Source organism: Astatotilapia calliptera, chromosome 14, assembly GCF_964374335.1.
Source record: "Astatotilapia calliptera chromosome 14, fAstCal68.1, whole genome shotgun sequence".
Taxonomy (NCBI): Eukaryota; Metazoa; Chordata; class Actinopteri; order Cichliformes; family Cichlidae; genus Astatotilapia; species Astatotilapia calliptera.
The window spans coordinates 27,765,988-27,788,724 of NC_137435.1; the positions used below are offsets into that span (position 1 = coordinate 27,765,988).

The 22,737-nt window shown below is 41.9% G+C and overlaps 1 protein-coding gene across 6 annotated transcripts in view; it reads right to left on the reverse strand.

The window, feature by feature from the left end:
- Nucleotides 1-22,737, reverse strand: part of sphkap (SPHK1 interactor, AKAP domain containing) — a 129,688-nt gene that overhangs the window by 15,057 nt on the left and 91,894 nt on the right. For 5 of the 6 annotated variants that reach the window (XM_080288901.1, XM_080288900.1, XM_080288902.1 and 2 more), the window contains 2 exons: nt 18,545-18,647; nt 17,226-17,336 (listed from right to left, as the gene is read on the reverse strand). In XM_080288901.1, coding sequence (XP_080145027.1) covers nt 17,226-17,336; nt 18,545-18,647 — 214 coding nt within the window. Of the gene's footprint in view, nt 1-17,225; nt 17,337-18,544; nt 18,648-21,029; nt 21,380-22,737 lie in introns of those variants that run through there. The other variant, XM_026191848.2, reaches the window with a different exon arrangement.

The window sequence follows — 22,737 nt, forward strand, 5'->3', positions numbered from 1 at the left end:
TGATAATTGATTTTTTTAACTTCTTTCACTGTGTTTGGTTTTGTGTCTGCAGTTTTTCACTTCCTGTCCACTTGCTCATCACGGGATGAACAGCCGGTTCCGTTCCCTAGCTTATGAATGTCTCAGCAGTATTCGCTTGTGCTGATTATTTGGAAATGTTCCCAGAGAAAGCCACCATGACATCTCCCACCCGTCTACCAACACGTCGCCTGCGCACAACCCACAGGCAGAACAAATCGAGCGATCCAGACCCGTGACCTTGAGAGGGGACTGAAGCAATTTAACACTATCAGACGGCGAGAGTCGAGAGGAGGTTGTTCTACATTTGGGAAAGGAGAGGACCATTCAGCCGTCTCATGGTGACGCAAGCGCAGGGACATGCTCTGATTCTATCAGACATAGTGGACAACACGCAGGTGCATCAGCCCGTCTCTGAAGGACCGACCAGGTGGGTGAGATAAAGAGGACAAAGAAATGGTTTGATGTTAGAACGTGATGAAGAATAATGGGCTCCAGTTTTGAGCAACAGCCAGTAGTAAGAGGTTATTAGCTTTGACTTATATTTTATATCAGTAGTTACATTATGGCTTCATAGTGTAGTGGTTTAGACGGTTGCTTAGAAAGTCAGAAAGGAGATACAAACCTATTTGGGGTTGCATCAGGAACGACGTGTACAAATCTCTTGACTCAAATATGCAGTGAAGCTGATTAACGGATAAAGGTAGCTTATCACTAATTATATTCATTTTCTAAGTGAAGTTCATGGTTAAAGTTCCACTAACTGATGGAGTAACAAACCTTGGACATGCTGACATTTACAATAATCACCTTCGAGGTGGTTTATTGAGCCCGCTGAGCAGCCGCAGAGCATACTAACACTCATTTGGAGTGTCTGACCACCTCATGAGTCTTAGATCAATACTCCCTCTCCGTCTGAGATTTGACTGCTGCTTTCACCAGCTGATTGCTACCTACCTTAAAACAGAATAATTGCTACGATGCCTTCCAGTCAGGTTTTAGACAGAACCACAGCACTGAAACCGCTCTGACCAAAGTGTTTAATGACATATGTCTGAATACAGACAGTGGAAAAATGTCAGTCCTAGTTTTACTGGATCTCAGTGCAGCATTTGATACAGTTGACCACAACATATTACTCAAACGACTGGAGAACTGGACAGGTCTTTCAGGAACTGTACTAAACTGGTTCAAAACATACGTAGAAAACAGGAAATACTTTGTATCAATAGGTAACTTCACATCTGAGCAGACAAGTATCACATGTGGAGTTCCCCAAGGTTCCATCTTGGGACCCCTTCTGTTTAACATCTACATGCTCCCACTGGCACAGATTATAAACAACAACAAAATAAACTATCACAGCTATGCAGATGACACACAAATATATATCACAATGTCACCAGGAGACCGAGGCCCTGTACAGGCTCTTGGTAAATGCATTGAGGAAATCAATGACTGGTTGTGCCACAATTTTCTCCAGCTAAACAAAAACAAAACTGAGGTAATAGTCTTTGGCGCCAAAGAAAAACGATTACAGGTCACCAGAGAACTTCAATCTATACATCTAAAAACCACAAACCAGGCGAGAAATTTGGGTGTAGTGATGGATGCAGACCTAAACTTAGAAAAACACATTAAGACAATAACAAAGTCAGCTTACTATCACCTCAAGAATATATCAAGGATAAAAGATCTGATGTCTCAACAGGACCTGGAAAAACTAGTCCATGCATTCATCTTTAGTAGGCTTGATTACTGTAACAGCATCTTTACAGGTCTACCTAAAAAAAATCAGTCAGACAACTACAGCTCATTCAGAACTCTGCTGCTCGAGTCCTCACTAAGACCAAATAAGTGGACCACATCAGTCCAGCTCTGAGGTCCTTACACTGGCTGCCTGTCCGTCAGAGGATAGACTTTAAAGTTCTGATGCTGGCCTATAAAGCTCTGAATGGTTTAGGACCAAAATACATCAATGACCTCCTGACCCAATATGAACCATCCAGATCCCTCAGGTCATCTGGATCCGGTCTTTTATCAGTTCCCAGAGTCAGAACCAGACACGGAGAAGCTGCATTCAGCTTTTATGCTCCTTATATCTGGAACAAACTCCCAGAAAGCCTCAGATCAGCTGAAACACTCAGTTTATTTAAATCCAGGTTGAAGACTCACCTGTTCTCAGCTGCATTTGAATAAAGCACCAAATCCACACTTTAAGCTTAAATTTCAAAACTTACATTTAACTACTGATTTTATCTACTGTTCTGATTTTATCTGTTTTGATTTTATATACGTTTGTTTGTTTGTTAATTAGTTTATTTGCTTGTTTTATTCAATTTTAAATTATGCTTTTTATTTGTTCTTGTTTCTAATGTCTCTGTAAAGCACTTTGAATCACCTTGTTGTTGAATTGTGCTATACAAATAAACTTGCCTTGCCTTACCAAACTGAACCAGGAGCAACAGTGAAAGCAACGAGAGCTTTCAGAAAAGAAAAAGCCAAAAGGGTTCATTTCTATCAAACAGCTGTTTCACAGAAAGTAACGGTGTGATTTAAGAGTATTGTGAAAATAAATTGTAAATTTTTTTAAGGGTGTGCACGTCTACACGCAGGCTCGTGTTCGTGTCAGAACTCTGGCTAAGACCTGCTGTTGAGCGTCTCCCCACGCTTTCGTGCTTCACTAGGTGCTCAACCCGTGAAAATTTACAGCTGTGCTCGGCTTCAGCCCAGGTGGTCAGTGTGGGAACTCGGGGTGACTCTGACCACCTGTGCTGACAGACCACCAAAACGGTCAGAGATGACCTTTACTAGAGAAGGAAAACAAATTTCAGTTTTACCAGCGAGCTTAGGTGCTAGATGTCCTCGCCATTGTTTTAACAGACTTTAAGGAAAAACAAGTCACATACTGAACTTTGAAGCCAAACATGTGTTAAATTGCACATTTATTTTTGGAATTAACCTTGTGAAATGTTTGATACTGCTTAACAAACCTGCGGACCATTGGCTATTTTTGGGGGCCTTTTTATGGTGTAGCTGATCAGAGATTACATTTTTCTTTGATTTAACCTTTATACAGGTACATGTCTCATTTACAGAGAATTGTTTGATGATCACTAGCATAACATATCACCCCTCCATTTTGAGCCTATAGGAATGTAGTGTGTGAATGTGCGGAGGATTGCCTGATACAGACAAAATAAATGTTAAACACAGAATACTTGTCAACATGCTGAAATTGTCCACAGGGCAGTTGTACAGTTTTAGCTTCTGTATGATACAGTTAGATTTATAGTGAGTGTCCATCTATGACCCCAACTCTGCAGGCATGCACACATCCTGCACAGGGGTACAATTGTCCTGACTTATTTATGCATAAAATCCTATTTAGCCAAACTGTCAAGCAAGCACATTTCTTTCTTTGTACTAGTGCGCGCACACACACACACACACACACACACACACACACACACACACACTTTACAGATAGAGTTTCAAGACAACATTATGTGCACAGACATGGTCAATATAAGAAATCATTACAAACATTCTGCGTCCTTTGTCCATCAAAGCCTCGTTCCTCCAAAGCAGCCCCCCTCTCTACTCCCTACTCTGATCCTCCTACACACAGCTGCTGCTGCTCTTGGTTCTGCTGTCTCCTCTTTCTCTTTTAAGAGTGGCTCTTTTTTTTCATCATTGCCTTAAAATACATATATCCTGAACAACCCTATTTACGCTTTCTCCTCATCTTTCCCCCCAAAAAACTAACAATAAATTCCACAAACGTGAACTAATTACTGAAATAATACTACATAAATAGTAGTACTTGTCAAACATTTACTTTGGTCTTTTTATGCAGTTGTCCTGCAGGTATATTTTGCATGTCCTTCGTTTCCACTGGTGGTGTAATTAAAAAGAAGAAAAAAAAAAAGGAAAAAAAAAGGAAACACATGGACATGGTCCCAAGGAAACACATGGACATGGTCCCAAGCTTCCTTTATTTCTTTCTTGTAATGCGTTTTGACTTATCTCGGTAGCTGGCAACTTTAATTATAATCCATTTTAAGTGTAGGTGAATGCAAACTACGTTTTTGAGGGAGGGGGGGGAGAACAGCAAGGCTCAGTGGCTCTGCCATATTAATTTTGCAAGCTACACTGTGCTGGTGTTGAGACCAGACAGGCATGCTGTTCACACAGACTGATGATTATAAACAGCCTGAAATTGTGGTCGTACATTTAAGTACCTGCCTATAAAATGCATAACATCAGCTGTCCACGAGGCCATAAAGGAAAAGAACACATGCTGCACACCGAGACTGGCCAGGCTTAGTCGCTTCCTATTTGATATGCGTGATCAGATATAGCTTTAAAATAAAAAAACAACAACAAAGCAACAACATGTACTATTCTCAAATCCAGACGTGAAAAAGAGGTTAATTTTAAACAGCTGTGCCTTTCTATTGCTGAATCACGCAGTGTTATACGATCACTGCTTGGCAGTGAGCTGCTGAATTTAGCGCCCCAGGCTAAAAGAATGCTACATACAATGTTGTGAAAAAGTATTTGTTCGCTTGCCACTTACATGTTTCAGCACAAACAAGTTTACTTGAGTAATAACTTGAGTAAATATAAAATTCAGTTTTTAAATTATGATTTCATTTATTGAGAGGAAAAAACAAAAACAAACACTGTATGAAAAGGTAGCTGCTAGCTTTCCACACCCAGGCCTGATTACTGCCAGACCTGTTGAATCATGAAATTCTTTAAATAGAACCTGACAAAGTGAATAGACTCAAAAATCTCAAAAGGCATGATCTAAAGAAACAGATGGAAAAACAAAGCTGACATCGATCAGTCTGGAAAAAGTTATCTGGAGGCTTTGGGACTCCACTGAACTACAGTGAGAGCCATTATCCTTAAATGGAGAAAACTTGGAAAGGTGGTGAACTTTCCCAGGAGTGGGCGGTCCACCAAAATTACTCCAGGAGTGCATTGATAATTCATCCAGGAGGTCACAAAAGAAGCCAGAACAACATTACAGAACTGCAGGACTCACGTGTCACAGTTAAGGTCAAAGTCTGTGTTTCAACAATAAAAAAAGGACACTGAGCAAAAATGGCTTCCAACGGAGAGTCCCAATGAGAAAAACAAAGACCCGTCAATGAGACTGACAAGGCAACCCCTAAAGTATTTGGAACGCCTGAGTCCTGTTCCATCTGCTGTAAAACTAACACAGCATTTCATAAACAGATCATCATACCAACAGGCAAACATGGTTCTGGGGTTGCTTTGCTGCTTTAAGACCTGGGCTGTAATTCATGGAACCATGAATTCTGCTCGCTACCAGAAAATGGGGAAACCCTCCAATGTGACTGAATTAAAACCATTGCCAGTTAACACAAAATGTCTTGACTGCAGTTCTTGCTGCCAAGATTGGCAGAACCAGTCATTAGGTTTAGAGGACAAGGGCAGGACAATGCTCTTTTACACAGGGCAGGTAGGTTTGAGTAGCTTTGTCAAAATCTGTTTGATGATCTGAAACATTTAAGTGTGACGCAAAAAAACTAAGAAATCAGAAAGGCGACAAATACAGCTGTCGTCTTCTGATTCTTCTTACTATATATGTCAGTTGAGTTGACAGATGTATACATTCACCAAAGGGTCATATTTTTCAGTAAATACAGGTGGAAACATGTCAGTAGGATCTTTTAAGTGATCTCAAACCTTAAAGGACTGAGGTGAAAATGACTAAGAGTAGGTTACAGGTCTCTGAAGGCCCCGGGTAGGTGATGCTTCAGTTTTTGAAACGCATACATTCAATTGTGTCTACACATTTGGAGAAGTGCTGAGATGAGCTAACAATACAGTTTATAACAAAGTTTGCAATGCAAAGAATGATTTGGCTTTATCACTGGATGAGAGTGCGTAGGAAGTTAATCAATGCTATTTCTATTTACATCTGTTGTACAGTTACACTCCCATTTCCTCTCTCCAGAAATGTAATCCTATTATCACCAACCCCAAATCCCTTCTGGTACGCAGCCACAGAAACACAGTAGTCATACTAATATTAAATCTGTTAAATAAGACATTACAGTAAATGTAAGTGCTTTGAAGCAATTTCATTATTAGCCATCATTTTCATATTTTTTTTTCCTCCTCCACTGCTTTTACTATCTCTATTGTCACCTTGCTAGGCTAAGAGAAACGCGTGCGTCCACATTCAAAATGCATTGTTTTAAATTTGTGAAGTCACTGTGCTAAAGCCAACGCACGATATTAAGCCAGTGCATAAAATTACACACCTCCCAAATGTGTTACTGCACATTAGGCTGGCTTCCAGCTCCAGAGACAGCTACACATCACCTAAACAAGACCCCGTCCAAGCTACACGTTGAACTAAGACTATACGATCAATATTAAATAAACATGCACTAAAAACTAGATTTCCAACACACTATGGATTAAGAATGGTATGTCGCTCTAGTTTATGTGCGTTTGAAGGCAGGTGAGCAGATACTTTTGGAAATACAGTGTCTCTCAAAACAATTTGGGAAGAGGGAGGGAAATAAATCTTGGATGCCTCTGCACTGTTGCCCCTGAGCAGACAAATTCATCTTTGCCTCAACTATAAATATTCAGACTTAGTGACACACAATCTAATATAAAGACAAAAAAATAGGAGGACTTTAGACCACAGCTTTGCACCATAAGCAAAAATCTGTCAAAAAAGACAGACAGTCTAAAGAAGAAACTGCGAGAAGTGGTTTAAGTCTTGGATGAAGGAGGTTTTGTTTCCTGCTCCGATCCTGCTTTAAGTCAGCGCTGCTGCCGTGGCCGATGGCATATTTATTCTGTCCCCCCCTTCTCTCTCTGTCAGGAAGGGAAAGGTCAGGACACGACACACTACCCAAGTGAGAAGTGTTTGAGTCTCGTGATGAATAGGTCATTTTCCTACATGGACTGCAGTTCAAAGGGGAAGATGGATGGAGAGAGGAATGGAAAGTGTTCGGCAGAGGCTCTGAAGGCTAACCTAAACTTCTCGTGTCAGTTTGGGAAACATTTCCTGCATGTGAAAAGTGCCGACAATAGTTTAAATATATGGACTTCTGCTCTCTAATTCTTCTTTTATTGCTGGAGTTTTATGAACAGCTTAGTTTTAAATCATGTTGGTAAATAAATGCAAGTAGCAGATAGAACAATAGAAACTCGCAGAGGTTAAGCAACAATTTGCCTCGCAAATGAGAAAAAAATTAGGTGCTGCATTTCTCTTCAAAACGCTCATCTTGTCAGAGCACTCAGGGGTGTGATGAAATTCAGTGTGACTATCGCAGCAACATGACACTTCTCTGTGACTTCATGCATTAAAACATGAGTGAATGATCAAAGGTGACAACGCGATGCAGCCAGAGGTGGATTATGGAGCGAAACACAGAAAATCCAGAGCTTTTATCTTTTATTTAGCTCAGTTTTTGGCCTTCCACACTCATTTTAGACTACTCCTGTTCCTAAACACACAAACACTGATGCTTTTCCCCCTTTCCCTCACTCAAGCGATCATTCCTTAGAAAACTTAACCTCATAGACTTGTTGGCCTTTGGATATCAAGGTTTAAACTGTACATATTTGTATATAAAAGTACATTTTCATCCCTGTGCTTCTTTTATGATGGCATTAACTGTAAATTCCAGTTTGACTGATTCTCTGTGCAAGCTGCAGAAAAGCTGAACGGTGAATTGAGAGTCACGAGAGCGATTTGTCATGTTGCAGTCCGAGAGCGTTGCTCCAAGGGGACGGGTCTCATCTGTTTGCAGTCGTATTAACGTTTTCCTCTGATTCATAGAAAACAGTAGAGTAAAGAAAACAAATGGCCATTGTATTATTTATACAAAACCTGAAGATTAAGATGCTAGGGCTTACGTTATATGGAAGAAAAATTAACACTGTCTGCATAAACTCAGGTAGGAGCTTGAGAATAGCCTTCTGCAGAGTCGTCTTTATTTTCATGTTGGCACTGGTCACACACAGCTTTTCATGGAAAGCAAAAAAAGTCCCTCCGTCCCTCACATCATTTACAGGCATTTATGCATATATAAGCTTTCTTCACATTTCAATCAGGTTGAGGTTTGGACTTTGACTGGGCCACTGCAGCAACTTGATTCTTGTTTTTCTCCATTTGCTGGTGTTCTTGGATTCATTGTCCTGTTGCACGATCCAGTTATGGCCAGGTTTTAGCTGTCAGAAAGACAGCCTCGCATTTGAATACTTTGCTCTGCAAAGTCTAAGGAGCTTGGAAAGAAATGCATCTGGACTTCCCAGATGCTCCCAGACTCCTCTTTCAAATCATCTGAGAAGAGTGAAAGAAGCCATCTATGTCCACTGCGAATGACCATCTTTGAACAGAGGCCTGTGTCTTATGACACCAACTGTCTGCCATCTATAATCCAGTTTTGAGATCCCTTCCCAGAAGCCTCAGCACCCACTCACAACTTGGGCCATTTGACCTCAGAAAATCACATGATAGGGTGGGGCTAGGTTTCACCTGAAACCTTGGCTGATTGTGACCCACGCCCGTTTTCACACCTTGGCTCGTGTGACTAGGTAGAGGATCATTAGGGGGTCCTCTTGGGACCCACTTGGGTACACTCCCATAGGGCTTAAAATCTGGGACTCTCCACCAATTGCTCTTAGAACTGAAGAAGCTTCTTGGATAAGTTTCCTTGAAGACCTTTCAGCTCTTAAGTCCAGATGCTTTTCTTTCCAACCTCCTTAGACTAAAATGACCTGGATGACTCAGAACCTTAGCAGAGACATATCTGCTGTACAAAGTTCATGGTTGGGTCAGTAATTTTGCGGTATCCAGATCCTTTGGCAGCAAAATATAATCAGCCCTCCACCTTAACAGCTGGTATGAGATGTTTGTGATGATATGCTGTGGTTGGTTTTTGCCAAGCATGGCGCTCTGCATTATGGTCAAACATTTCCACTTTGATCTTGTTTGTCCAATAGACACTGTTCCTGAGGTCTTTAGTTTACATGTGACTTTGCAAACCTAAGCTGTGCTGCCATCTTCTTTTAGGAGAGGAAGAGACTTTCTCCTGGCAACCCTCCCGCACAAGCCGTTCTTGTTCAGTCTTTTTCTAATTGTACTGTCTTGAACTTTAATATTTAACACATTTGGGTTTTTTTACGCTTGCTCTGAGCATTACACCGTCTGACCTTAAGGTGAATTTGCTGCGACATCCACCCCTGGATTGTCTTGTGTTGCAGTTTGTGTCTGGATTGATGCTACAGACCAAGAAACTGCCAATCTTTCTGATTTGATAGAGGTGCGCACACTTGCTGATGATTCAAGTGCATCTGATTAGCAGAAAGTGGCTGCCACTTGTCCTTTTAACTCCTATAACTCCTCCACAATCAGCCAAGGTTTCAGGTGAAACCTCCCCTTTGTGAGTGTGGACGCTTCATCTCTTTGCTCTTGAATGCTTTGCTTCTTATATTGATTTTTATGCTGATTTTTTCCCTTTTTTCTGTGTGAGCTTACCTGCGATAACTTCTGGACACTTGTAGATCATTAGGACTAGAGTGTTCTTAACAGAAACAGCAACATTTTATGGTTACCTTATCCTCAGCGCTCCGTGTGTCTGTGGCCTAGACACAGCTGAAGCCTGATTACAGCGTCTGGGCACTGAGCAGCCTCAATAGCCTGGAAAGGTGCTAACCGCTAGGCTAACTAGCAACAAGATGCCTTCCCTCTCCACAGATGACTACCACAGCCTCCTGCAGAAGATTGCAGTACTGGAGACAAAAATTCATCGCTTAGAAGTAAACGTGGAGGTAAATGGACTGTGTGGAAATGAAACAACCTTGCCTTTGATTCAAAACAATGGCGATGAGCAAGCTAGTACACAGCTAAGGAGCACAGATAACATGACCAAGAAAGTAGACTCTGTGCATTATTATAAATCCTCAAGTGATAATCCCCCCTTAGACTGTCTTGGTGCAAAACCAAGACATAAATCATGTCTCCTGGAAGGGGGAGGACGTATCACAGGCAGGGCACAGCGAGCTGAAATCTCTGAAACCGACTGGCCTTCACTTCCTACGAGACAGAGAAGCTCTTCTACCCCTGTATACGAGAGGAAACAGGACTGGACAACCGTGAATAGGAAGGTTAACAACAAACCTCCAAAACAACTGAATGTGAAACTGCAGAACAGATTTGCTCCACTATCAAAGGACCCTGGATCTATATCGGACAACCATCCATCTAAAAGCAGCGAAATAAGGTCTGAAAATCTGTTGAAAAGTGAAAGGCCACAGGGAAAGCTAAAGGCTAGGCCTGAAACTCTGATTGTGGGTGACTCTGCCGTAAAGGATGTACAAAGGATGTGCGGTAAGAACACTAAAGTCCTCTGCTTTCCTAACGATATGGTCAACAACCTGAAGGAGAGAATTCTTCAAATTGCAGATGAATATCCAACTGTGACAAACATTGTTCTGCATACAGGGTCAAACGATGTGTCCAAACAACAGTCGGAGGTTCTGAAACGGGACTTTACTGGATTATTAAATACTGTAAACTCTCTGAATGCAGCTGTATTCATCAGTGGACCTGTACCGCCGGTCAGAGGAGGAGACGAGAGATTCAGCAGGTTGTTTACACTGAATAAATGGCTTATATCAGCATGTGCTGACCACTCAGTGCATTTTATCGACAACTTTAATATTTTTTGGGAACGCAGGCATCTGTTCAAAGCAAATGGATTTAATTTTAACAAGTCAGGGGTGAAACTGTTCACCTCCAACTTGTTTTATTCCGTACGTCATCCATCCGTGCTTGGTGCCAAGGCTGAGATAAACGAGGAGTTATCTCATAAAGAGGAACAAACAGTACTCCAAGAACAGACAAAGCCCAGCAGAAACCTTGAGGAGGAGCTCCATTTGCCCCCACCCAGGAAGAGCCTCAGAAAGGAGAGACATCCATGGCATCTGAGGAAGAGCCTCAGAAAGGAGAGACATCTAAGGCAAGAAGAGGGGTCCCTATTTGCCTCCAACTCTCTCAACAACACCAACGACCAGGACAAGGGACCACGACCTTCCCCAGTCCCCCAAACCCCTGACAGGCCATCACCCTCCTCCCCCTCCCTTTCTCCCTCCTCCTCACACCTGAAATTCACTGAGGAGATGATGGAGCGGGTCAATGCTGGGCTCAGATCTACCCCCTGTCCCAATCCCTTTTTGTCCCCCATAAACCCCCCACCAGAGCGGCCAAAGGTTCGCCATCGAGCCCCGCCCTCAACAGAGCAATCGAAGTCACATTGCCCAGCCTCGCCCCCCTTAGTTCCTCTTCATGCCCTGTCTCCGCAGTCTGATATGTGATATGTGAAGGGTCCGGGCTGTGAGGATTATGGCAGTGATGACTTTTCCCAGGAGAAGCTGGGACCTTGTTTACTAGAAGGTTTTAAAATTTCTGTACCTTTAGGTGACAGGAGACATGTGGCCTTGTCAAAACACAGAGAGCTGCATTCTAAAAGATCTTTAAACATAGTAAACATACCTTGTGTGCCACAGACTGCTCCCAAACACGAGGGGACAAGTAATACCTCTAAAACACTTAAGTTGACTTTATTAAACATTAGATCTCTAGCTGGGAAAACATTTTTAATTAATGATTTAATCACTGAGCACAGCCTTGATTTTATGTTTTTAACTGAAACTTGGTTGGACCAAAGTAACAGTGGAGCTGTTCTCATCGAGACGACCCCTCCTAACTACAGTTTTATCAGTGAGGTCAGGGCGAGCAGGAGAGGAGGAGGGGTTGCGGTCTTATTTAATGAATCATTTCAATGTAAGCAGCTATCTCCTGGAAGTTTTCAGTCTTTTGAATATGTGGCTTTACAGCTGAAGGCCCCATCCAAAGTTGTGTTTCTTAATGTTTACAGGCCTCCCAAATACTGCACAGACTTTTTTAATGGCCTCAGTGAACTGCTGTCTGTGATCTGTGTTGATTTTGACTGTGTAATTATTGCTGGGGATTTTAACATCCATGTGGACAACCCTCAGGACAAAGGGACTAAAGACCTGAGTAACACTCTGGGCAACTTTGGGCTGACTCAGCATGTAACAGAGGCCACACATAATAGAGGACACACTCTTGACCTACTGATCTCCAAAGGCCTGAGCATTTCAAACGTTACTGTGTCTGATGTGGGCCTGTCTGATCATTACTGTGTTTTCTTTGAAAGTAAAATCTCAGCCCACACAAATATATCAACAACAGTGATCACAAAACGGTGTATAACTGAACACAGTAGTGAGATATTTAACCAGGTCTTCCCATTAACACCTGACCTGCCCAGAGGGTCAGTCAATGAGCTCGTCAATAGCTTCAATGCTAACATGTTAAATGTAATGGACACTATTGCTCCCATTAAGGTGAAGGTTATCTCTGGAAGGAAAAAGTCTCCATGGAGAAACTCCACACTGGTGAAAAATGAAAAAAGAGAGTGTAGGAAAGCTGAGCGTAGATGGAGAAAAACAAACCTCCAGGTTCATTATGACATCTATAAAGAGAAACTTCACAATTATAATTTACAACTGAGGAATGCAAGGAGGTCCTACTTCTCTGACATCATCACTAAAAACAGCCATAATGCTCGGGTCTTATTTTCTACAGTTGACAGGCTAACAAACCCTCCTGTGTCAGTGGCAGCTGAACTTCATTCGACCATGGCCTGCAATGACTTTGCCAAATTCTTCACTGAAAAAATCCAAAAAATTAGACAAGCAATTGGTACATCAACAGCAGATCCAGGATATGTACTGTGTCCACCAAAAAACTGTTTAAACACTATGAAACAGTTTCAACCTATTAACAGCAAAGACCTGGAGGACATCTTAGGTCAACTGAACTCCTCCTCCTGCTGTTTAGATGGCCTGCCAACAAGTTTTTTCAAAAAGGTCTCAAAGACTTTAGAGTCAGACCTGTTACAGATCGTCAACTTTTCTTTATTATCAGGTGTGTTTCCAGAATCACTAAAAACTGCTGTAATCAAACCTATACTGAAAAACGACAATCTTGACAAGACACAAATGAACAACTACAGGCCGATCTCAAATCTCCCGTTTTTAAGTAAGATCATTGAAAAAGCAGTTTCCCAACAGCTCAGTTACTTCTTAAAACAGAATAATTGCTACGATGCCTTCCAGTCAGGTTTTAGACAGAACCACAGCACTGAAACTGCTCTGACCAAAGTGTTTAATGACATATGTCTGAATACAGACAGTGGAAAAATGTCAGTCCTAGTTTTACTGGATCTCAGTGCAGCATTTGATACAGTTGACCACAACATATTACTCAAACGACTGGAGAACTGGACAGGTCTTTCAGGAACTGTACTAAACTGGTTCAAAACATACGTAGAAAACAGGAAATACTTTGTATCAATAGGTAACTTCACATCTGAGCAGACAAGTATCACATGTGGAGTTCCCCAAGGTTCCATCTTGGGACCCCTTCTGTTTAACATCTACATGCTCCCACTGGCACAGATTATAAACAACAACAAAATAAACTATCACAGCTATGCAGATGACACACAAATATATATCACAATGTCACCAGGAGACCGAGGCCCTGTACAGGCTCTTGGTAAATGCATTGAGGAAATCAATGACTGGTTGTGCCACAATTTTCTCCAGCTAAACAAAAACAAAACTGAGGTAATAGTCTTTGGCGCCAAAGAAAAACGATTACAGGTCACCAGAGAACTTCAATCTATACATCTAAAAACCACAAACCAGGCGAGAAATTTGGGTGTAGTGATGATGCAGACCTAAACTTAGAAAAACACATTAAGACAATAACAAAGTCAGCTTACTATCACCTCAAGAATATATCAAGGATAAAAGATCTGATGTCTCAACAGGACCTGGAAAAACTAGTCCATGCATTCATCTTTAGTAGGCTTGATTACTGTAACAGCATCTTTACAGGTCTACCTAAAAAAAAAAATCAGTCAGACAACTACAGCTCATTCAGAACTCTGCTGCTCGAGTCCTCACTAAGACCAAAAAAGTGGACCACATCAGTCCAGCTCTGAGGTCCTTACACTGGCTGCCTGTCCGTCAGAGGATAGACTTTAAAGTTCTGATGCTGGTCTATAAAGCTCTGAATGGTTTAGGACCAAAATACATCAATGACCTCCTGACCCAGTATGAACCATCCAGATCCCTCAGGTCATCTGGATCCGGTCTTTTATCAGTTCCCAGAGTCAGAACCAGACACGGAGAAGCTGCATTCAGCTTTTATGCTCCTTATATCTGGAACAAACTCCCAGAAAGCCTCAGATCAGCTGAAACACTCAGTTTATTTAAATCCAGGTTGAAGACTCACCTGTTCTCAGCTGCATTTGAATAAAGCACCAAATCCACACTTTAAGCTTAAATTTCAAAACTTACATTTAACTACTGATTTTATCTACTGTTCTGATTTTATCTGTTTTGATTTTATATACTGTTGTTTGTTTGTTTGTTAATTAGTTAGTTAGTTTATTTGCTTGTTTTATTCAATTTTAAATCATGCTTTTTATTTGTTCTTGTTTCTAATGTCTCTGTAAAGCACTTTGAATCACCTTGTTGTTGAATTGTGCTATACAAATAAACTTGCCTTGCCTATGAAAACTGTATGCATGTACTTATTTTTTCATGGTTGCGCAACCAGTGGATAACAGGTGCATTTTGAGCGATGTACAGATCATCAGCCCTCTATAAATCTATTAAACTTAAAGTAGACATGTTTTCATCTCGTCCTTTTTTCTTTTCCTATGTAATCTTGCAACTCTGTTACTTTGGATTATTTTTATTATTAAACATGCTCAAAGATAATAATAATTAAAAAAAAAGAAAAAAAAAAGGGTCAGTGTATGTCTAAGTAATTCCTATAAGGCAAACACTCAAAAACCCCAGTAGATAATAGGATCATCTCAGAGACACAGCTCTGAAACCCTAACCAACTGCTGTTCAAATGTTTTGTTTGTGAAAGACAACCAAACTGAAGCAAGTTGGCTTAAATTGATGGCGACCTTAAACAGCTTTTTGATGAAAAATGCAGGATCAGTATGTGAAACACAGGAATGTTGGGATCTCGGTGAAATAGAAAACTGACAAAACACAGTTGTTCGAAGCTTGTGCACATCATCTACAAGAATGCCGCTCATGTCGGGTGGTTGCAGGAACATTCAATTCAGCATGCAGCTGCTCACACTTACGAAGTGTGACATGAGTGTGAGAACGGTGCTCTTTGCTAAATTACTGCTATTCCTGTTACCTTGGTAATGATTACCAAGCACTCGAGGCATCTTTTATGGATGGGGGAAAACAATGTGCAAGCACTTTATTGCTTATTAAGTGGTGTATTACTGCCACTTACATTAGCTACATAAAACTGACCATCTTAGCCTGTGACAGAGATAATTATAGAAATTAAAAGTAACTCTTGCTCGTGTATTGATTCAGTAGCGAGGATAAACTGCAGTAAGTTCAATGGCACTGGTTAGCTAAGGCTTGAAAACCCTGTTACTGTTTGTTGTGTTTCACTGCAGACACACCTGTCAAATCCCACTTTAACCCCCAACGCTAACCTCAAAAATGTGCTGTGAACTGAGAGCAACAGAAGTAGCAATAAAACAATAAAAATCCACGGCAGGTCTGTGACACTGCAGTTTAGCATGGCGATAATAAAATAATAATAATAATTATCAGTGATTCTAACATGGTGATGTAGTGCTTATCATGTTAACCATTAAGAACATTTACACCTACAATCTGGATGATTTGGGGAGAATCAGTTTGGGATATTTTCTACGACTGCCCTTCCTCACATCAGAAAATGCACTTCAGGAAATTAAATTCCACTTCAAAAACTACTGGAAATATTCAGTGGACAGAGCATGTTGGACAGTCAATCCCGTAAATATTGGCTTTGTTATTCACAAATCGGTGCAATCCAACATCAACTTTGCACAAGGGAACTGTCTGTTTATGTGATTGTGGGATGCAGTACCATTCAGACAGAAAATGACATTGAATGTGTACATCATGTATAAAAACGTAATGACAACTCGCTGCAGATGACCTGCGTGCTATAAACTGACAGAATCATTAGAACTTGTAGACGTGGAAAGCAAAGCAGCTTTTGGTCCATAGAGCTGGTCCTGCAGTCAATGAGATGAGGCTGCAAGATGTGACCGGTGATTTAGAAGTGTTGCTTGGATTCTCCTGGTAAATATGTGTAGATTACATATAAATGGGATTTTTTTTTTTTTTTTAAAGAAAAAGTCAAGAAGCAGGGAGTCAAAAGATAATCTGCAGCTGAAGGTAAGAAATTTAATTTTATCCCGGAGGGGCTTGAATGTAGACTTATTATTAGGCTGTGACAGCGTGAAAGAATATGCCATTCTTATTGAGAAACAGCTGGTGTTATTAGAGAGAACAGATTGTGTACTTCAGCTACTTTCCTTAATGAGTCCCACCTACATTAAAGATTGTGAGACTCCGGGGTAAAGCATTTTATTAAGAGCGTTGATCTAGTTTATGTCACATTTCAACGATGGTGTAAAATTGAACTGATATGCTTGAAGGATCAAACACCGGCCATTCCCGAACAAGAACCAAGTGCCTTTTAGCCCCTGACAGATGCAAATCCTGAATGTAATTCATACTGAATTTACAATTCATAAGACAGAGTGACGCTAAGGAAAATAAAAGGCTTCCACTCAGTGTTTGCACTCTGTTAATTTACAATTTCACAAAGTGAACAAAACAGCAAATTGAAATGACGTGCGAAAAGTGTTCACCCGACAGACGTAACGTCACTGAAAGTGATAAATGATTATCAAAGACCCTGCTCGTTAAAGTGAGCTTTCAAAAGCAGAAAGCAGAATAGAGCTGCAGTTTGTATCTACTCAAAGTTTCTGAGTAGATTATGAGCAAAACCTTTCAGTTAAATAGCAACAAGAAGCTACCACGAGCCTGCTGTAAAATATCTGTTTTTAAAGACACGCTCAGTGGAAGCAGACTGAAGATGGGCCTTCACATCGTTCCTGCCTTAAATTTCAAACCGTTTCCTTTCCATCGCTGAACATAAAGACTGAACACTAGAGCCGATGTGGTCAGACTTTGTTGCCAACGCGTATGCTACTCACCATGGTGCAGCCGCCCTCCATGTCGTCATCCAGCAGGCCCAGTCTGCACAGAGCCTTTTCATTCCTCAGCCAGTACTCCGATGAGTCCAGCACACTGTTACTGCACAGAACCTGAAGCACACAGATGAACTCTACTCAGATGCACCAACGCACACAGCGAATGACACCCACCCCCCCACCACCACACACACACTTTCTGAGTCACCCATCCACTTTCATCTGCCACTCTGCTTTCCCTTCAGGAGGATGGGATCAATTGACCTTTCTCTAGGACATTTATTTCAGTTTAAGTGTCCGCAGCTAGGCATCAGAAATCTGTCAACTAAGCAGTCACAGATAGTGTCCTCCCTTAGGTGATATTTTCATGAAACCCTAGGATGAAACGTAAAATCACGCAGCTGGTTATTTATAATGTTCTTCTCCGTAATAATCTAGTGTGTTGTAACTGCTGGCCAAGCTGTTTTAATAACCTCTCAGTTGCAAAAATCAGTGATCCTCTTATGACAGTAATTGGTATTGACCTCATTAAATGCATCTGTGATCTTTCATTTGTAAAAGAAGATTGTTTTGTACTACTCAAGTGCAGCAGATAAAAGGTTAAAATCACATTTTATCCATTAATAGCATTCTTGTGCAATTATTGTGACACGTGACTGCGTTGTTCATTCTCACTATGTATTTTTAGTGACAAACCATGTCCCCCCATGCTTGCACCCTCTGGAACAGGCCATCTGTGCAGGCCTTCAGCCAGGTAAAAGTGACGCAGGGTCAGCTGATCTCACCGAGAGCGATAATATCGAAGGCTGCTGCCACAGGTCAGCGGAGCCAGAGGCCCAATTATAAGATAGATATCACCTTCTGTCTGTACAGGACACTTTGGTGGAAGTCAGTTAAGAACATGAGCAGTAGGCTAATTAGACTCCACCAGCACACATACATAATGTACAGTCAGGCACACACACCCAAAAGATCTACGGTACACACACTTTGAAAGGAAATTCAATCTAAGCCACCACCTCAGCCCACTGATCTGTATTATTTCTCGTCCTGTCTCTGTGGCACTGGGATGTGATAAATCTACTGGGCTGACCCGGGGGGCCTGACTGTTCCTCTTATTACACAACCCCTGAGCATCACTGGCACCCAGGAGGAGGAAATGAAAATTTCTGGCACTGCTAGAAACATATAGACTGATGGAAAGGCAAATATGACAGACAGGTGCACAGAAACATGAGCTGAGAAACAAGCAACCCCCCCCCCCCCATCCTGTTATATCCAAGATGCTATGACCAAGACAGGTTTTGAACACCCAGTCTTACCTTCTTACAGGCGCTGATGGACGATGGCACTGCGCTCTCTGTGCTGCCTCCCTCCACCTCGATAGACTCTGAGCCTTCAAACATGGCAGACGACTGGAAGTTACTGCAAGGCAAAAGGGCACAGAGTTGACTTTGTCAGAGCGAGTTCTCGTCAAAGACTTCCCTTTTTAAAAAAAAAAAAATCTGGAATCGGTAAAGAGCGGTTATCTGGGCTTACTGGAGCGGCCCATTGACTGTCACATTTGCTCAAACTGTAAAGCTGGGACACTCATCTGTTGAATTAAGCAAACAGTTATTGTCAGACGGGAGATGCATTTCAATATTCTGCACCGAATACTTCATTCACTTCAGCTCGACCCTTCATAACCCAACGAGACAGGATCAAAGCCATTACCCATGCCTGAGCCCTGATCCTACAGTCAAGAAAATGTAACAGTTTATATCCAACCAAAGTGACATTTCTAATGAATAACTGAAGTTGATTTATTATTTATTTATTTATTGTCTGTGGATGTCAAGACCCCTTTTATCGCATCATTTGTTAAGTAAAAAAAAAAAAAAAAAAAGTGGTCTTCTCCCCCAGAATGAGATATACAAATACATTCTGCATAAATGTAAAGCCAAACCTTTGTTGCTTTTAGCAGGAGGCTTTCATGGTATTCACAAGACTCTAAAGTGGTTTCCATTATCTGAAATAAACTAATATCAAACAAGCATGGAGCAATGGCAGTGCACCGTCCAAACATCAGAGCTTCTGTGCCAGATCCAAAAATTTGACTTGGAAAGCAGCAGCAGGAAAGGATCACAACATGTGACCTTTATTTGGAGCGCAGGACAAAATTATTGGACAAACTGTAGTGACGGGCGTACCTGTCAGAGTGCACAACGAGACGAAACACCGCAAACTCCAAAATCTCAGAAAGGCGTCATTATCCTCTATGCATGCTTTCACTGAGATAAGCCAAATCGAAGCTTATCCGGAATGGCATTTATGAGGATCAATTTGGAAAATGAAGAGGCTGGGGGTGCATATTTAAATAGGAACAGCTGTTTTTTTCTATAATCCACATATTTCAAAGCAAATTAAAAGCATTCTGTTTCCAAAGTCCCCCCCCCCTCTTCCCGGGGGAATCACACAACTGTATCCGTTTGCAGTTAATGAACATGTCTGATGTAAATAAACTGTCACCAGAAAAATGAGTTTGCTGTGAATGTCCTGAACCACTAGGAAAAAAACAAAATAAGATAAAAATAATGTACTGGAGATAAGTGGATATGACGTGCTTTAAATAGGCTGCTGTGTCTGCAAGGCGCACATCAAAACACCCATTACACACACACACACACACACACACACACACACACACACACACACACACACACACACACAATGATTCTGCGGTGAATTTGTCGGATGCTTGCACAAAACTAGATGGATGCAGGGTGAAAAATGGACGCGGGAAAACGCTTTTAAAGGGAAAGAGACGAAAATGGAAAAACGCCATAAAGCGGTTTGTTGGTGGTTTTCATGCACACGATGAGCGTTTATCACAGAAAACTGAAGACGAGGGGAAATGATTTGTCACGCGCGACCTGCTTTCTAATCTTTGCACCTAACGACCTCTCCATCACGACACGGTGATGACTGACAGTTATGTGCGCTCAAGTGCTCCCGGGCCCGAGGTAACCAACAGGCATCAGCCTGAAGTGAGGACACAATTAACCCCCTGCAATGTCTGGTTTTTAGACACGTCACCCTCCCCGGGTCTGCTGCTGTAATTCACTATGAAAGCTTGTACGATTGAGGATTTCATGCTCAGGGATGAGCGGGCCAGTTTACTGGTCCACAAGCTGGTAACTTTTGACGTTATCTTTGAGATTCCACAACTAAAAATAACCAGCGTGGCAAATTAAGATCTATAGACTGCACGAGCCTTCAATTTCACCTTCGACTACATGAAGCAGAAGACTAAAACTTACCAAGAAGGGGCAAAAAAATAAATAAATTTGGAAACGTGACTGCTGCCACTGTCAGACATTTCTATCAACTAAGCCAGGCTGGGTAAAACACCTTATTAACGGCAGAGCACTGGCAATAGCCAATAGCCTTCTCTGAAAGCAGCTCTGGTGTCACACTGCATGGATTTAGTGCGTTTTTCCCCCTCACAGTAAACAAGCACTCTGCACAGCACTGAAATCCCCACGTTGTACACCTGGAGCCTATACAACAAATTACACGCCGCACTGGCACATGTTGTAGGTAGACTTAAACTACCTAAAACACCATATCCGAAAATATCACATTAAAATTCTGTGCGAAGCCCCCCTAAAACACATTAAAGTTCCACTCGAGTGAAAGAAGAACACCACAAAGTCTGAACAACATGCTCTCAAATCAGTTGCTGCACAGACAGATTTCGTTTTGGAATATGTGGTCGTCGATGTGTTATTTTTCTTTAAAGCTACTATAATTAAGACGTCTTACCTCGGCGTCTTCAGAAGGCACTTTGCGCCTGCCATTGTATTAAAAGAAAAAGAAAAAGAAAACAGCCAAACTGTCCTCAGACGACGTGTTTATTTCCTCTGCGGGGGCAGGATGACAAGAAGAGGTACAGTGGAGCGCTTTGACGCGTAATTGTCCCCTGGACACTCTCCGGTCCAGATGCGCATCCCTGATCGAGGAGTGAAGGAATCCCACACCGTTTCAGCGTGACTGGATGGGGACTGTGACGAGCCCCCCCTCCCCCCGTGGAATCAGCAGCAGAATGAGCAGCAGCAGCGCTTGCCTGTCCGCTCTGCGCGTCTGTGCCGTGTGGAAGCGCAGGAGCCCGTGGATCAAACGTAACGAGGTGCACGACGCAGGCAAGGGCATTTGACACGGATAGAGCGCGCGCGCGTCCATGCACGAGCACATCGAGCTTGTTAAACTTAAAGCGTGTAATTGTTTTGTCTGCTTTTGATTACTGGCGGTAATTATTTTTGACACTTGCGAGCATCCCAGCCAACAGCAGGCACAATTTTTTGACTTATTATCCCGAAATGTCAAAATGGCGAGCCAGGTGCCCAGACAGTTTACACATTCAGCAGGCAAGGGGCAACAAGCATTCCCCTGGGAGCTCTGGTTCATGTTAAATGAAAAATTCAGCACTTTTAGCTTTATCTCAATTAACCCCAGAGAGAAGCAGTCTCCTTTTAACCGGATGCTTCACTTTGTGGCTGTTTGTTACTGTGCAGGTAGTGTGTCATTTGACAGAGCTTGTTTGTTGGAAGACAGCTGCCAGTGCATCTGGGAATTATGCTGATGAGCACCAGGAGAGTGAACCAAAATAATAGCCTAAAGCTGCTGGCAGCAAATCCAAAACAGTGGAAAATGTTAAATGAATCTGCAGAGCCGGAAGAAACTGCAGAGCTGGCTATAATTCTTAGAGGGCTTGTCATTAGGAGCACTTTAAACAGGCGTTTGATCCTTTACACATTTCAAAAAGGTTGTAGCTTTAAGCCTGTTATGACACACGGGGCAGAATCTATACCACAAACACACACATCACATGGTAGTTGCCAACTGAGAGAACTATTGAATACATATATATCTGTATCTGACATCAACTAATGTTCCACCCTTTGATCCAAGGAGGTCACCAAAAGCCAGACTAGGGAGTGAAAGAACCATGACCTTCAGTTCTGTTATTGCAGTGAGAATAATGTTGCTGGAAAGGAGAGAAAAAGTGAAGAAAGTGGTGGATATGAAAGATCTGAGACAGCAGGTGTCCTGATGAGATGCAAAGGAGTGACAAGTTCCAGAAAAACCCAGCATTAAGAGTTTCAGTAAGGTTCTGGGCCACTGGGTGCCGTCATAAATGCTTAAATCTACCTTGACACCAATTCTGCAAGTCTTTCGAACTGGAAGGAAGGAACACCACACTTCCAAAGGATTCCCTCATCCAGTTTTTTTTTTTCTTTTTTTTCTGGCTTCCTCACAGCTCTCATGTGTGTTGAAACATAATGACTTTTACTAGTCAGCAAACCATGCTCTTTAGGTGGGTAGCACCATCATCCCGGAAGAAAACATCGAGATAGAAATGTTTCATCGTAGGGTAAAGGTGATCACTCACAACTATTTTGCATTGATTTGCAAGTGATCCTGATCTCTGAAGGGGCAAACCCAGCAAAATGCTCCCTTAGAGTAGATCTCA